The sequence below is a fragment of the Crinia signifera genome, chromosome 7 (assembly GCF_055691185.1).
Source record: "Crinia signifera chromosome 7, ASM5569118v1, whole genome shotgun sequence".
Taxonomy (NCBI): domain Eukaryota; kingdom Metazoa; phylum Chordata; class Amphibia; order Anura; family Myobatrachidae; genus Crinia; species Crinia signifera.
Window position 1 is genome coordinate 185,700,294 of NC_139223.1, and position 15,913 is coordinate 185,716,206.

General features: G+C 42.3%; 1 protein-coding gene across 1 annotated transcript in view; it reads right to left on the bottom strand.

Moving 5' to 3' along the window:
* Positions 1-3,028: 3,028 nt before the first annotated feature.
* Positions 3,029-15,913, bottom strand: part of DNAJC10 (DnaJ heat shock protein family (Hsp40) member C10) — a 47,008-nt gene continuing 34,123 nt past the window's right edge. Inside the window, exons 18-23 of the mRNA XM_083154684.1 lie at positions 14,958-15,091; positions 14,513-14,566; positions 12,828-12,975; positions 8,438-8,560; positions 6,154-6,261; positions 3,029-5,066 (exon numbers count right to left, since the gene is read on the bottom strand). Of these exons, the coding sequence (XP_083010810.1) occupies positions 5,055-5,066; positions 6,154-6,261; positions 8,438-8,560; positions 12,828-12,975; positions 14,513-14,566; positions 14,958-15,091 (579 nt within the window). The 3' untranslated portion in view covers positions 3,029-5,054. The remainder of the gene's footprint in view (positions 5,067-6,153; positions 6,262-8,437; positions 8,561-12,827; positions 12,976-14,512; positions 14,567-14,957; positions 15,092-15,913) is intronic.

The following is a 15,913-nucleotide window of genomic DNA, read 5'->3' on the forward strand; positions in this document are numbered from 1 at the left end:
CACAGTAAATGGATCCCGTAATTCCACGATGACCTGTTTTGCCCATTCTGCCAATAGGAGGACCTGAATTAGGATGTTTTGAGATATGTGCAACCTCAAATTTAGGGTAGGGATGTATTCATAGCAGTCATGAGAATTATTATCAATTTGTTTTATGTGAACATTACTCATAATGTATTTACAAATATACAACCAACTGCAAAAAAAGATGGTGGTGTCTACTACGTACTAGAGCAGTGGTTCCCAACCCTGGTCCTCAAGTACCCCCAACAGTGCACGTTCTACAGATCACCCGGCAGGTGCACTTATTATCCAGACAAACACATTTAAAAAAAAGACCCACAGGTGGAGCGAATTATTTCACTTGTGATTCTGTGAGGAGGCTTGGAAAACGTGCACTGTTGGGGGTACTTGAGGACCAGGGATGGGAACCACTGCTCTAGAGCACAGGTTCTCAAACTCGGCCCTCAGGAGCCCACACAGTATATGTTTTGTAGGTCTCCTCATATAGAATCAAGTGACCTGTAAAATATGAACTGTGTGGGTTCCTGAGGGCCAAGTTTGAGGACCACTGCTCTAGAGTATACAAGGCTTGATAAACACACAGCTCTTTTGGTATGACGTTCGGAATGAACATACATAAAACTCATGCCATTAGTACGGTGTCAGAGAAACAACAACAAAAAAAAGGTATCCAGATGTCTGACCTACATCAGCAAGTTCTACAGTCAGAAAATAAATCGTAAGGGGCAGATGTACTAAGTCTTGAAGAGTGGTACAGTGGAGTGAGATAAACTACCAACCAGATCCTGTCATTTTTTTCAAACAGACTGAAACAAGACAGTTAGGAGCAGATTGCCTGCTACTTTATCACTCTCCATTTAATCTCTCTCCAAGGCTTAGTACAGCTCCCCCTATGTACTGTTTGTTGACATGGTCATAAGGTTGAAAATGACTAGGTGGATACAAATATGCTGACATGTTTTCTTGTTGATAATCAGGGTAATTATTACATTTAAAGATAGACTCAAATGAACAAAGTTGACACTTGTGTGTGCGCATTTTGAATGTTGACCAGTGGCGGATCCAGGAGGTGGGGCTGCAGCGCAATTTAAAATTCAAATAGGGGAACCACACCAGCTGCTAGTGAATCTGTTTGGGATGGCAGTTGCTAGCAGTTGGTGTGACTCTCCATTTTCCTGCGCTGCAGCCCTACCTCTGGAGCAGTCCATGATGTCGGCCTAAAGACCCTGTTGACATACAGTGCGTACTGCCGACATTCTACAGGCAACCTTCTTAATGAGGGCCAGTCATAATACACCCAAACAAGAATATTAAGAAGGTACAAATAATGTAAAAAACAAGAAGACAATTGTAAAGCCAAGTAAACTTGTAGTGCAGCAAATGCATAAAAATGATGCATAAAATGGACAGTCACCACTTAAAAGTTACAGTTATCAGTAGCAGTGACCGTCAGATGAACCACCTCAGACTGGCAATGCTGGCACATGGATGTGTAGAGAGCTGATGTACTCTCGGGTGTATAGAAAGGATAGATTTTTTAGATCGTGGTGAGATGATTTTTTGAAGGAGCGCTTGGTGAATACTATATGGCTCTTGTATAGAAGTGGGGAAAAAGGGGTGGCTGTGAAGAAAGTATGTTTAGACAAGTGGTACCAAACATAACTTCTTCACAGCCACCCCTTTTTCCCCACTTATATACAAGAGCCATATAGTATTCACCAAGCGCTCCTTCAAAAAATCCTCACACTTCTAAACCTATAGGAGCTGCTCCCATAAAAAGCGCGAACCAAACAATTCCCCAAATCATGGTGAGATGCCAGACTTAAGTACTAAACAGTTTAACATACAGATCAGGGCACTAGATAAAAATGGAGCAAAAAAACGGATATACAGAAGTTTGTTGTACAGTACATATGAGAACGATTGTGACTTCCTATTAATCCTTCAGGTTACAGTGGCCCATCTGCAGTGTCACACAGCCATGGACTACGGCTTTGATGCAAGATGGACTACATCAGTGGTTCCCAACCCTGGTCCTCAAGTACCCCCAACAGTGCATGTTTTGAAGGTCTCCACACAGAATCACAAGTGCTATAATTAGCTCCACATTTGGATCTTTTCAAATGTGCCTGAATAATGAGTGCACCTGCCGGGTGACCTGGAAAACGTGCACTGTTGGGGGAACTTGAGGACCAGGGTTGAGAACCACTGGACTATATTATACCAGAAGATATGGTGGCTTACTACACTTCCTTGTGTGCAAAGGAGCCGGTGAGTAACATTTAACGTTACAAAGTAATGACTCTTAGTGCATCTAGACCAGGGGTGGCCAATCCTGTCCTCAGGATCTACCAACAGTTCATGCATCTCAGGCAACCTGTGGATCTATAGTCGGAATGAATGCAGCAGTTTTGAAAATGTGACAGTTCGTAATGACTACAGCTGTGCAACTAGGGAATGTGTAGAACAGGCCTGGCCAACATGTGGCTCTCCAGATGTTGTCATACTACAAATCCCATCATGCCTTGCCACAGTTTTGCTATAAGGGAGTGTTAAACTGTGGCAAGGCATGCTGGGATTTGTATTTTCACAACATCTGGAGAGCCACAGGTTGGCCTGTCCTGGTGTAGAGCATGGACCATTGGTAGATCTCGAGGACTGGGTTGGCCAGCCCTGTTCTACACTGACCTTCCGGTGACAGGGACCATTTCCACCTGGAGGCCACAAATCACTGTTCTACATGCATCACAAGTTGAATAAGTTACATCAGTCTCACACATAATACGACTTGTAAGGGTAAATTTACTAAAGCTTCTAAAAAGGAGAAGAGGTGATGTTGTCCATTGCAACCAATCAGAATGGTTACCAAAAGGCTGCAAGACAACAATTAACAGTTGCATAGTGTTTGCTTAGGTGGTCATTTGTCCAGCAACTACAGGAGTCTACAAAATGCAAAGTAGTAATAATCGCCCGCGGAAAATTAAAATTGTAGGCACTTTCCCGATATGTTCATGGACATTTATTGTAACAAAAAATATAAGAGTTTACAGTTAAGAATGGGAACCAGCTTCCTTCAGCCACAGGGAAAAGTTTCTATAACCTATAGTAACAGGATTAGAACCACTGGGGCAGATGTAGTAAGCCTGGAGAAGAGATAAACTGGAGATAAAGTGTAAGGTAATAAAGTAGCCAATCGGCTGTGTTTGACAATGACAGTTCGGAGATGATTGGCTGGTGTGTTATCTCCAGTTTCGCTCTTCTCCAGGCTCAAGACATCTGCCCCACTATTTGATAGTGAACAAATAAAAAAACAACATATATGATAATTGGTTGCAGCAGTTTTGTCCTTCAGCAGCTTTCATAAATGTGACCAATTAGGTTTAACTCTTGCTTCTTAAAGACACATAGTAGATGCCATCTGTTTTGTTACCACTATGGCTAATTACTACGACACTACTTATAGCCTTGATGGCTAACCGTGACACGCCAGCTGTTGTTGAACTACACATCCCAGCATGCTCTGCATCAGATTGAGCATGGCCAAATATCAAAACTGAAGCAGAGCATGCTGGGATGTGTAGTTCAACATCTGGACTGTCAAGGTTAGCCACCAAGGCCTTATAGGCTGGGTATGTGTGTGTAGGCAAAGGCACAGCTGTGGTCCTCCTATACATTGTATAATATACCTAGTTAAATCTCGCACTGTAAACAAGGCTAGCTAACGAGGAAGGATAATTGTCCATTAACAAAGTCCTATGTCTTTGCAAACGTTTTCATACCCTGACAGATTTTCCAGGTACAGCATTTAATACCTGCAGCAGTCCGAGAAAAGTACTTCTACAGTATTGCTAAGAAATGATTTAGAGCCATATGGTGCTGTGAAATGTGGCCTTCCATAGGTAAATGACTTCAGCTAAAAGTATGCCACCTGCGTATTCCGTATTGCACCCTGAATATAAATATAGGACAATGATCATTGTACTCGTTTTTGGGAGATAAAATCAGGTTTTGATATAACGCAAAATAATCTGCATTCCCCAGTTTAAAAAAAAAACTGCATTCATTAATAAAATAAATATATATACTGCCGTCACTGGTTGTCTGTCCTGACACCAACAGACAAAGGAAACAAACAATCATGGGGGGGGATTCAATCAGGGATTCCTGATTTGGGAATGTCCCGACAGGCAGCATCCCAATCTGCTTTCATCCCGCTCCACAAAATTCTCAACAGTCGGAATTCAATGTTCCGACTGTCGGGTGTCGGAAGTGGGCGTGTTGGCGAAAAAGGCAGCAGAATGCTGAAAACCGCCGAGAATTCGTCAGTCTGAGGCCATTTCCGACAAAACCAATCCGACTTGTTTTAAAAGTCGGATCTGTTTTGTTGAAATCCGCCTTCAATGCTGTCGGAAACGGCAGCACTGAATAGGAGGCGGGCGCTATTTCCCATAAACACAGGAGTAAGGGAGAAGAACTCGGTGTACTTGGAGACTCAGGGGTTTAATTTATGAAGATGGGATGTTGACCATGGCAACCAATCAGATCTACCTGTACGTATTTATTTTGCACCTTCCAGATAAGATAGAATCTGATTGGTTGACCATAGCAACAGCCCATCTTCAATATCACTCCCATCTTCGTAAATAACCCCCTTTTTACCTGATGGATTCTACCTTGACACAGTACGCCAGGCAGGATATATCCGGTTTGCGGTTGACTCCCGTAGTGTTATTACTTTTCACATATTTGAATCTAGAAAGTGAACATTGTTCGCCCTTACAGGGAGTGTACTACTAAAACTGTAAAACATGGGATTTCGATAACACCAGCACCAGGAAGTAAATTCCACCCAAGGACTTCCTTACAGTCTGTGTATACGATGTGTACTTGGGATGCACACAGTCTGTTAGATCTTTGTCCTGCTGTAAGTATGTTTTTGGTAACCATTCAGAAATTGTCCAAATCAATGTGTGTTCAGTAGGAGATGGGTGAACCTCAGCTGTTATCACTGGTTCGTTATACAGCCTCCATCACAACTCGTCCTACAAGACAAAAACAATATCTAAATAAAACGCAAAAAAGAAAACACTGAAGAAAAAAAACTTAACATGGAAACAAAATAGCCAATTCCTATTACTGTGTGCTAAAATGCGCTATAAAGATTAACCCTTATAGTGCCAACGTTGCTGTGAGAGGTGCAAAATATCTGTTAAAAATATCTGTCGCTCGCAGCTATTTTTTTGGTTAATACCAATTTTTTTTTTATGTTAATACTAACATATTAACACCATTTGGGAGCACAGCAGTCTATTTACTTAGCCTATCAGAGAGATAAAGTACCAACCAGCCAACACCTAACTGCCAGTTTTGAAACAGTGGGGCGGATGTATTAAGCCTTAAAAAGAGATAAATGCGAGGGTGATAGAGTTATAAACGTCCAACCAATTAGCTCATGTCACATTTTAGGTTGGGTTTGAAAAATGCCAGTTATGGGTCCAACTGGCTGGACGTTTATCACCCTCGCCTTTATCTCTTTAAGGCTGAATACACCTGCCCCACAGGCAATAACCGGCAGTTAAAAACTGGTTGGTACTTTATATTAGTCAGAGATGTGCAGGTTCGGATTTACTCATATCTCAAAGAAGGATCTTATCGGCTATCGGTTGTCACACGTTTTGTCTCCAAAACATGTGACAGCTGGATAGCCAATAAGATCCGAGTAAATCCAAACCTGCACATCTCTGATCTCAGTCCGCTTTATCTCTCTCTCCGTTAGGAAACAGACCCTTCATATATTAAGTCCATGTAACTTACTTAATACGGGCAACCCGATGATATGACTCAAGAACTCTGGTAACTAGTGTTCATACATTATAAAAAATTGCTTTCCAAGTTATATTAAGAGATGTAAAGAAGTCATTTTGTCTAAAGGAAACAAAATGACATTGGAACAGCAAGTCAGCAATGTCTGTTTTTTAGCAAACAGTTGAAAAGCACAGAAAATATTTCAAATACTGTAATAAACGTTTGGCTTATTTTGGGTAGGATTTGACATAAGAATTACATTTCAAATAAAATATAAATAATAAAATACATTAATTATAAAATATCAATAGATTTGTGATTTACCTTTTTCGCTGCCCTTTGCTGATTTTTAATATGTCCTATCCTTGACGTTATAATCTTGACTATATCTTTGGCATCGATTCTTTCTATAACTTCACCATCAATGCTTTTCTGTAAATCAGAGAACATAAGAACGTGTTAGGGACATTAGAACCCCAGGTAATGACACTGTTGCACTCATGTAATTTATGTGGAATTCTGCATGATAATTTTAGCCACGTAGAAGGTGTTGTATACAGGTGGGTAACGGTGGGCGCTGACGAGAATTGTAAGCCCCTGGACTGGCAGTACTATCTTGCCTGGGAATACCTACTTATGCAAGTGGTTCATGGTTTTGTCAGAGAGGGGTTCTGGCCTGATTTGTGTTTTACTATTACACCTGCTTTTATAAAGTACACCGATTGTATGTAATAGGGGCCCAGATATATGGCGGTTTACACACACAAAAGCATAGAAACATCGATGCTACACATTGATTCACTTAAGCAGAATTAAATCTACAAACATCAGATGAGAATCAGAGGTTTGGATTAGTTATCCAGTATTTCATACAGTGACATTTTCGATTAACATCAATAACGAGACAATTAAGCGAAGACAGCACATATCCTAATTGTAATTATATGGATTTCTTTTCTCACTTTATTAGTATAATAAACGTCATAATAATAATTGGTACTTGTGAGTTATCCGGGCGTCCGATTTTTTGATTGTATGCCTTAAGTTAAGGCATACAATCAGATGCGATGCGATGCGATATCGCATCGCATGCGACCATCGGATGCGATGACCCGATTTTTCCATAGGAATCAATGTTAAAATGATTCCTATGGAAAAAGGGGTCCTTTTCATACCCCTACTATCCAAGTGGGCATGGAGTTGGATATAAACCTGTGGCGAGCGTAGCGAGCCACCGAGCCCGAAGCGTGGCGAGCGAAGCGAGCCCCGCGAGGGGACGGTATTCCGTGTCCGCTCGCCACGCTTCGGGCTCGGTGGCTCGCTACGCTCGCCACAGGTTTATATCCAACTCCATGCCCACTTGGATAGTAGGGGTATGAAAAGGACCCTTTTTCCCATTGAATTCCATGTTAAAATGGACTCAGTCCATTTTAACATTGATTCCTATGGAAAAATCGGGGCATCGCATCGCATCGCATCGCATCCGATGGTCGCATGCGATGCGATGCGATGTCCCGATCCGACCCGATTTAAAAATCGGACGCCCGGATAACTCACAAGCACCTAATAATTTTATATATAACACTCTCTCTCAAATAGGACTCAAGGCGCTTAACAGATATAATGAATGTAATACAGTACAGTAACAATGAAGTACATAAAAACTTTTCATAAAACTACACTTAATGGAATTACAGAAATGCTTGAGTAAACATGAAAGTCTGGAGTCTGTTCTTGAAGGATTCTAGAGTGGGGGTCTCTCAAACTGTGCAGGGAAGCGAGTTTCATAGAGTTGGAGCAACATGGCTAAAAGTTCGACCCCCAGATGAATTATGGGAGATTCTAGGTACTGCTTCTTTTACGGTCATGTTTTAGTGTGGACCTTATTGTATATATGAAATATCTAGCAATATGGTTCTATGAATGTCCCGTATAGAAATACGCTTCTATTTTCGTTTACAGGTGACAATTATTTCTGGGTGCACTTTCCTTATTATAAGATATTCAATCGGTCTCATATGAGATCGTTTCTCATTTAAGACGACATATGGAGACAATTAAATGGGAATGAACTATATTAGTTGAAATACGTAACTCTGTGGACACGCCCACATCTTTTCCTAAACAAATATTCCAAACAGTGGGACAGATGTATTAAGCCTGAAGAAGTGATAAAGCGGAAGGTGATAACAATTGATTGACTGGTGCGCTATCACCTTCCATAGGCATCGGACCCAGTGTACTTGAAAAAGAAGCAAATCCCAAAAACAAAAGCACAGAACTAAAACCTAGAACTGCCTTACGGTAGGGTAGACCATTGACGGGTGGATCCGGAACGCAGGAATCCTGACAGTCCACATAGTAACGTTTGCTCAGCGGTGCTGCCCAGCCCCGGGAGACTGTGTGGTGTTTTTTTCTTTTAGGGAGCACTCCCCCCCCCACCCCCCCCCACAAAAAAAAAAAAAAAAAAAAATTTGCCCAGACATTTGTACAGAAATAAACATTTTAGGAACCTCGAAAAAGTAGATGCATCACAATATTGTAAACTAAGCAGCATTTTGTGACAAAATCCTTAATGCAGTCTATTTTCCATTTTTCCATTGTTTACCGTTTTAGATCCCAGGTATGGATAGAATTTCACGGTGGGATACCCTTGGATGCCTGCGGATTGGCACGTGCTTCCATACTGTTGGCAGTCCACTTTTCCAGCCTTTGCTTTACCTTTAAGAAGCTTTACAAAAAGTAACAGATTAAGCAAAGGAGGCTGTTTTCCCATTCAAAGTCAATTGAAGGTAGAAAAGGTTTTTTTTAAATACTCAATATACATTTTAATGTTCACACTTCGTAAATGATGCCTAGAGGCAACGATTACTTACTGAAAAATGTTAATTATTAACGAGTGTTCACATTCTGACATGCAGAAAAGGTAACGTTCAAGGGAAATACACTGGATGAATAATGATAGCTTCCAGCGGAAGGAAAAGTAACTAGTGGAGCGTATTTAATAAAACGGAATAATAGGATGTAAACAAGGCCAACCAAGGCCAACCAAGGCCAGTCAGTATTCCACTGCTGTTAAGAGGGCGAGTCTGGGGTGGTTGCAGATAGGACAAGGGCATTAACAAAATGTGTAATGCAAAACAGACTAGAGATAAAATGGTGAGGTAAAGTACTAACCAATCAGCTTCTAATTTACATTTTAAAGGCTGTGTTTGAAAAAGGATAGGGAGCAGCTGATTGGTTGGTACTTTATCTCTTACAAATTTATCACTTCGCATGCTTTAATAAATACCCCCCTAGGCAGTTCCAACAAATTCAACAATTGTGCCAAAAACCTTGGTCAAACTAACAAGAGAGAATAATTGAACGAATGATCAAGCGCCACAAACCAAAAGCATAGGGGTGACTGGATAATTCATATATAGCTTTAGTGCTACATACACACACATTGTGGCTTGCAAAAGGTATTCAGGGGTAGATTTATTAAGCTCGGTGAAGTGATAAACTGTCTGGTTTTTAATCACCGACCAATCAGCTCCTACCTGTGAAGTTACAGGCTTGGTTTGAAAAATGACAGGTAGGAGCTGATTGGCTGGTGATAAAAACCAGACAGTTTATCACTTCACTGAGCTTAATAAATCTGCCCCACAATCCTTCAACAGATTTGTTTGCATTACAATGGTATGGATAGACAGGGGTAGCGTTACGAAGATGGGATGTTGCCCATAGCAACCGATTCTATTATCTAATAGGTGGTGCTAAATAAAGAAGTATAATCCAATTGGACCCATCTTAGTAAATTTACCCCAGACAGTGACTAGGTAGACTCCTTGAAACGGTCGACATACCAAGGTCAACATAAGCTTATGGTCGATATAGACATGGTCGACATGAATAAGGTCAACATGAGTTTTTTTTGGTGTCTATGTTACATACAGATGGAGTCAGCCATCCTGCAGGATCTCCAGATGTCCTGAGCTGGCGCAGGCTGGCGGACAGGAGCGCCATCTGACTGGGGCGCGCGAGCGTCTTACACAGGAGACAGGCAGCGAGGAGCCGACGGAGGGTTCCGACAGAATGGGGCGCGCGAGTGTCTCATGCAAGATCGCACCCTTCTGTCGGAAGGCGGTGGCTGGCGCAGGGAGGCGCCTGGAGCAGCTCTGTTGGGAGCTGCTCCATCTGTATGTCGACATGGACACAGTATAAGTGTACTACCTCCCCTCGCCATGCTTCGGTACTACCTCCCCTCGCCATGCTTCGGGCACAGTGGCTCACACTTTACTCGGCACAAAAGGTCAAGATGGTTTTTCATATTTTTATCAAAATGGGAATACAGGTTGAGTATCCTGTATCCGTGCATCCATTATCCGAATTATTCCAAAAACCGTGGTTTTTGGAATCGTTCAAATATTATTATTTTTTTACCCCCCTAACCCTCTTTTCATACTTACCAAGTCCCAGGGCGTCCACAGCAGGTCCCCGGCATCTTCTCCAAGGTCTCCAGCGGTCCCAGGAATGCATTGCGCGAGTGTGTGCGCGCGCGTGCCGGTGACGTCACCGGTGCGCGCGCACACCTGAGCAATGCATTCCTGGGACCGCTGGAGACCCCGAGAAGATGCCGGAAGCCTGCTGTGGACGCCCTGGGACTGCGTGGATGCCGAGGGACCACCGGACACCATCGGGGGACAGGTAAGTAAGCCTAAAAAAAAAATATTCTAAAAACCGAAAAATTCCCCTATCCGGAATGCTCGTGGTCCCGAGCATTTTGGATAGGGGATACTCAACCTGTATAATATTCCCATTTTGATAGTAAAATATGAAAAACCATCTTGACCTTTTGTCATTGTAGACTGGGGTATGTTGACCATTTCTAGACATGGTCTACCCAGTGACCACATACCCTCTAGCTGCGATAACACCATTCAGTCTGTTGTCTGCTAGTACAAGGATTACCCTTATCAAACACACTCAGAAGAGTTGGGATTTACAACCAGACTCTTTGTAAATAAGCTACCATGAACCTAACTTGGTCACTGCAGAATATTCACCTGTATGTAGTTTAACCACGCCATCGTCAGTGGAGATCAACATCCTGAGGAAAGGTGAAGTATCTCCTAAGGTTAGTGTCTAGCTGACTAAAGCTCTCAGTAGTTTGCACCAACCATTGGTCCTTCAAATTTAACAAGATGCCCAGTTCCTGCTGAGGAATCGCATCCCCACAACATGCTGTCACCCCCATACCAGACTGTTGGGATTGCTGAGACACTGGCACGGTTAGGCCTGCACCACACAATTGGTTTCTTGTATTCAAGCTCCTGATCGGATGGACTGTTGCACCATCCCCTGGACTCTGCAGCCCCTTCCAAGCGAGAGTTGGCCTCTCTGTGGCTTCCCTGACAATTGTCCTCCTTGCTCGGTTGCAGAGTATTCTGGCACGGCCTTGTCTAGGCAATGTGTGAGTGGTATAATGCAGCTTGCATTTACTCAGCATTCATCCAACAGTGCTCAGTGGGTTGTCCAAGCACTTGGGCATCATGTTGATGCCTTTTTCTATCTTGTGCATAGCTATAACTTTATAAATGTACTCATGAGCGGATGGTGTAGTGGTTAGCATTACTGCCTCACAGCGCTGAGGTCATGGGTTCTATTACCACCATGTGTTATATATACAGGGCAGTACGGATGGTGTAATGGTTACATTACTGCCTCACAGCGCTGAGGTCATGGGTTCTATTCCCACCATGTGTTATATATACGGGCAGTACGGATGGTGTAATGGTTACATTACTGCCTCACAGCGCTGAGGTCATGGGTTCTATTACCACCATGTGTTATATATACGGGGCAGCACGGATGGTGTAATGGTTACATTACTGCCTCACAGCGCTGAGGTCATGGGTTCTATTACCACCATGTGTTATATATACGGGGCAGCACGGATGGTGTAATGGTTAGCATTACTGCCTCACAGCACTGAGGTCATGGGTTCTATTCCCACCATGTGTTATATATACGGGGCAGTACGGATGGTGTAATGGTTAGCATTACTGCCTCACAGCACTGAGGTCATGGGTTCTATTCCCACCATGTGTTATATATACGGGGCAGTACGGATGGTGTAATGGTTAGCATTACTGCCTCACAGCACTGAGGTCATGGGTTCTATTCCCACCATGTGTTATATATACGGGGCAGTACGGATGGTGTAATGGTTAGCATTACTGCCTCACAGCACTGAGGTCATGGGTTCCATTCCCACCATGGCCCTAACTGTGCGGAGTTTGTATATTCTCCCCGTGCTTGCGTGGGTTTCCTCCGGGTACTCCGTTTTCCTCCCACAATCCAAAAACATACTGGTAGGTTATTTGGCTCCTAACACAATTAACCCTAGAATGTCTGTGTGTGCATGTACATGTGGTAGGGAATATAGATTGTAAGCTCCACTGGGGCAGGGACTGATGTGAATGTTCAACTATACTCTGTAAAGCGCTGCGGAATACGTGTGCGCTATATAAGAAAGTGTTAATAAATAAATAAGCCTCTTTGGTCGTAAGTTTTACAGATTTCCTTCAGACTCGCAGTACGCCCAATGCAATTTTAATTTGAGGCTCATTCAGTGGTGGGTTTTTCTGGAGCAGGAAAAACCTACCAGAAATACTCAATACAGAAGGGGCTGCAGCCGATTGCACCCAGTCAGTGCTCAGAGCCGCTCAGGCACCTCAACGGTTCTGATTTTCCCTGAAATTAGCAGCATTGAGCGGCAGCTGCGCGGGGGGGAAACCAGCTGGCGAGAGCGATGGTGCACCGCTGGAGGCACCACTGGCGCACACCTACTTACAAGTGGCATGCCGTAAATTGTCTGGGAGAGCCCGCTCCTGTATAAAAGTATATATATAAAAAAATGAATACTTTCACAAGCCAGTATTTATGTATACACAATAAAACAATGCTTGCTGTTAATACACCTGCTGAATAAATCGCTGGTAGTCAATGCTTACCCTGGCCACCTGTTCATATACTGGAGCAAAGCTCCTACAGGGTCCGCACCAAGGGGCAAAGAAATCTACAACCCAGTGTTCATCGCCATTCAGCACTTTCTCTCTGAAGCTTTCTGGTGTCAAATCAATGGCAACTTTCGGTAAATATCTGCACAGAAGGGGGTAAATAATGAAATTAGACCATATGGAGGGAAGGAGAGCTTTATGTTGTAAGCTAAATATAAATTACTGTACATTTCTTGTGTTCATATGTTATTGGTATATAAGTTTTATTTATATAGCGCACTTTTCCCCAACAGGACTCAAGGCGCTCAACAAAACCAGACCAGAATTATCAGAGGACATTTATATACTGTATTTAATGCTGGTTATCCCTTTGGGACCTTTTTTGACCTTATTGAATGTATTTAATTCATGATGCACTATTGCACAAATATATTTATTAGATTAGAACAAGTAGATTTGTTTAACATGAGAAAGGCAACATTCAAAAAGAAATACAAGTATCTAAAGGTGTGTACACACGCATCGATTTACTTTCGATTTCCCCAATTCCACCCCCTTTCAATTTGGCCTTTGCTTTCCATTCGATATACAATTTTGCATTCAATGTCGATTTTGATGTTCATTCACATTGGACACATTTGATTTACTGGATCGAATTCAAGATTTCTTCGCCTGCACAGTCCATTTTTCTTTTTGATAATGAGAAAACGAGATCGCATATCGAATCGAATGCAGAATGAAAGAGTCTTCAAAACCGTTTGATTTCGATTAAATTTTGCTTCTTTAAGCAAAATGGAATTGAAAACCAGTCAAAAATAGAAGCCTTTAAGGAAAAAAATGTTAATAATAAAGCACAATACTGAGGTGGGGAAAAAAAAGGTAGCACACCGCTTTAATAAATGTCTTAAAGGGGTGCGGTTAGCATCACGACAGATGGGAAGCTGGCAGCCAGAAGACTGGTGCTGGAATCCTGGCATCGCTGAGGCATTCTGACATCGGCATTCTAACTCCCAGCATCATGATCATAAGAATGTGGGCCAGGTGAGCTTAAGGCCGGGGGTGGTTTTAGGCTAAGGCACTAAGGGAAGACTTAGGGGTAGGTTGCGGCGAGGGAGGGTAAGTATACGTAGTGGACCCCTGTCATGATTAAAAGTGCAGCGTCAAGCAGCGCTAATTGGAAGGTGCTTGCTTAAACCTTTGAGTGCATCTTTGAGATTTGCAAAACATCTGCTAAAAATGCCAGCGTCACTCACATTTGATATATAAATTCAAATAAAAAAATGACACCCATAGAAGCTGGGGGTATGCGCATGTCCAATACTGAGGATGATACTGCGCATGTGTCGGTCTCCTGCATTATACAGACGCCTGGGCCGCGGTGGGGAAGGGGGTGCAGTGCTGGCATTGCAGACAGCGGCAGCCTCCCTCCTACAATGAGGTAGGAGCCACTGCTGGTTGTAACTAATATACCAATGAAATCAAACAGTGCATGTATTTACAAAGACCTTACAGCACGGATAACACCTGGAGAAAAGAAAATGGATTTCAGGAAAAACTGCAGAATAAATCGCCAAAAAGTCTGTAAAACCAAAGTCAATTGAAGGCGTAGAACCCTGTTAGTAGTTACAAACTCTAATAACACTACTGCAATAGGAAAATAGACAGACATAATAACTTACGAAAGTCCCCAGTTCTGTAGTGAATAGGAATCTCGCTGCCAGCCAGTGTAAGAACTACAACAAGAAGGATCTTTGTTACAAGAGGTGATTTTATATGCAAGATAGTTTTGCGGAAATCTGCGCCATCAACTACACAAAACAGGCTACTAATGCGCTCTCTGGGGTAAATTTACGAAGATGGAAGTTCTATTCAAGATGGTATTTTGCCTATCGCAACCAATCAAATTCTATTATCTTTTAGAAAGTGCTCAATAAATAAGTAGTGGAATCTGATTGGGTACCATGGGCAACATCCGATGTTCAATGGAACTCCCATCTTCATAAATTTACCCCTCTACAGGTAGGGGCATGTTAGTAAATAGGTGGTAGTGCAGGTTTAACAGATTAGGTAATCCGCTGCAGAGCGTAGAACACAACAGACAGTATACACAGTAGTTCTACTCACTGGTAATAACCTCGATTGTCCCGATTTGCTGGGTAAAGTCGAATTTCTGGGTAGGCCTGTACAAATTGCTGACTGCAGAGGGAACTGTGTTTTACACAGTCAACACTTCCAACATTGATCATTCCAGATAATTGCTGAAAAAGAAGCAAAAACACAAAAAGTATATTAAACCAAAAATGATACTGCACTGTATTACTGTCCAACCCATCCTGGGACTGGCCTTTACTATGTGAAACATGTATAAAAAGGATTAGGTCACACATGCATATGTACAGAATGGTTTTCATCCTGCCAGCATTACATAGGTCAATAGAAAGAAAGCAGGTGGCAAGCTGGTATATATGAATATACAGCTAGTGACCACTGATGCACACAGACCTTTTTTTTTTTACAAAGCAACGAGTTCTAGAATTTAAAAAAAGAAATGTAATCTATCCATCGTCTGTAATTACAAGGCTACCTACACTAACTTAACGAACCCAAAATATACTGGGTTGCCTCAGTCTCCACCTCCGTGCTTAGCTCCACCCCTCTCTGGAAGTCCCTCCCTGGAAATCCCACGTTTGCCTTTGAGTGCCCTAATTCACGAGTGCAATAAGTACATAACACAGCCACTTGGAATAGAAATCCATTAAATATGGAACTTCCGTGTACATGCAGCACCATTTGAAGGGGGATTATTTCAGCTCTTAATTATACGGTTCTGGTAAACACTTTATTTTCTTAAAAGACTAAAAATGCTTTCTCAAACATTTGTATTTACTACGGCAGCGGTCCGGCTTCTGGTTAGAGCACAAACCGGCCGCACTTGGAAGTGCACCAGGTATAGGGCTGGTGTAAGTGTGCGCCAATAGTTAGGTTTGTAACAATCTATATATACACAATGAGGTTCACTTGTTTTTTTAATAGCACACCAATTTATAGAACACTAAAATCAATGCTTATAAAAAAAAAAC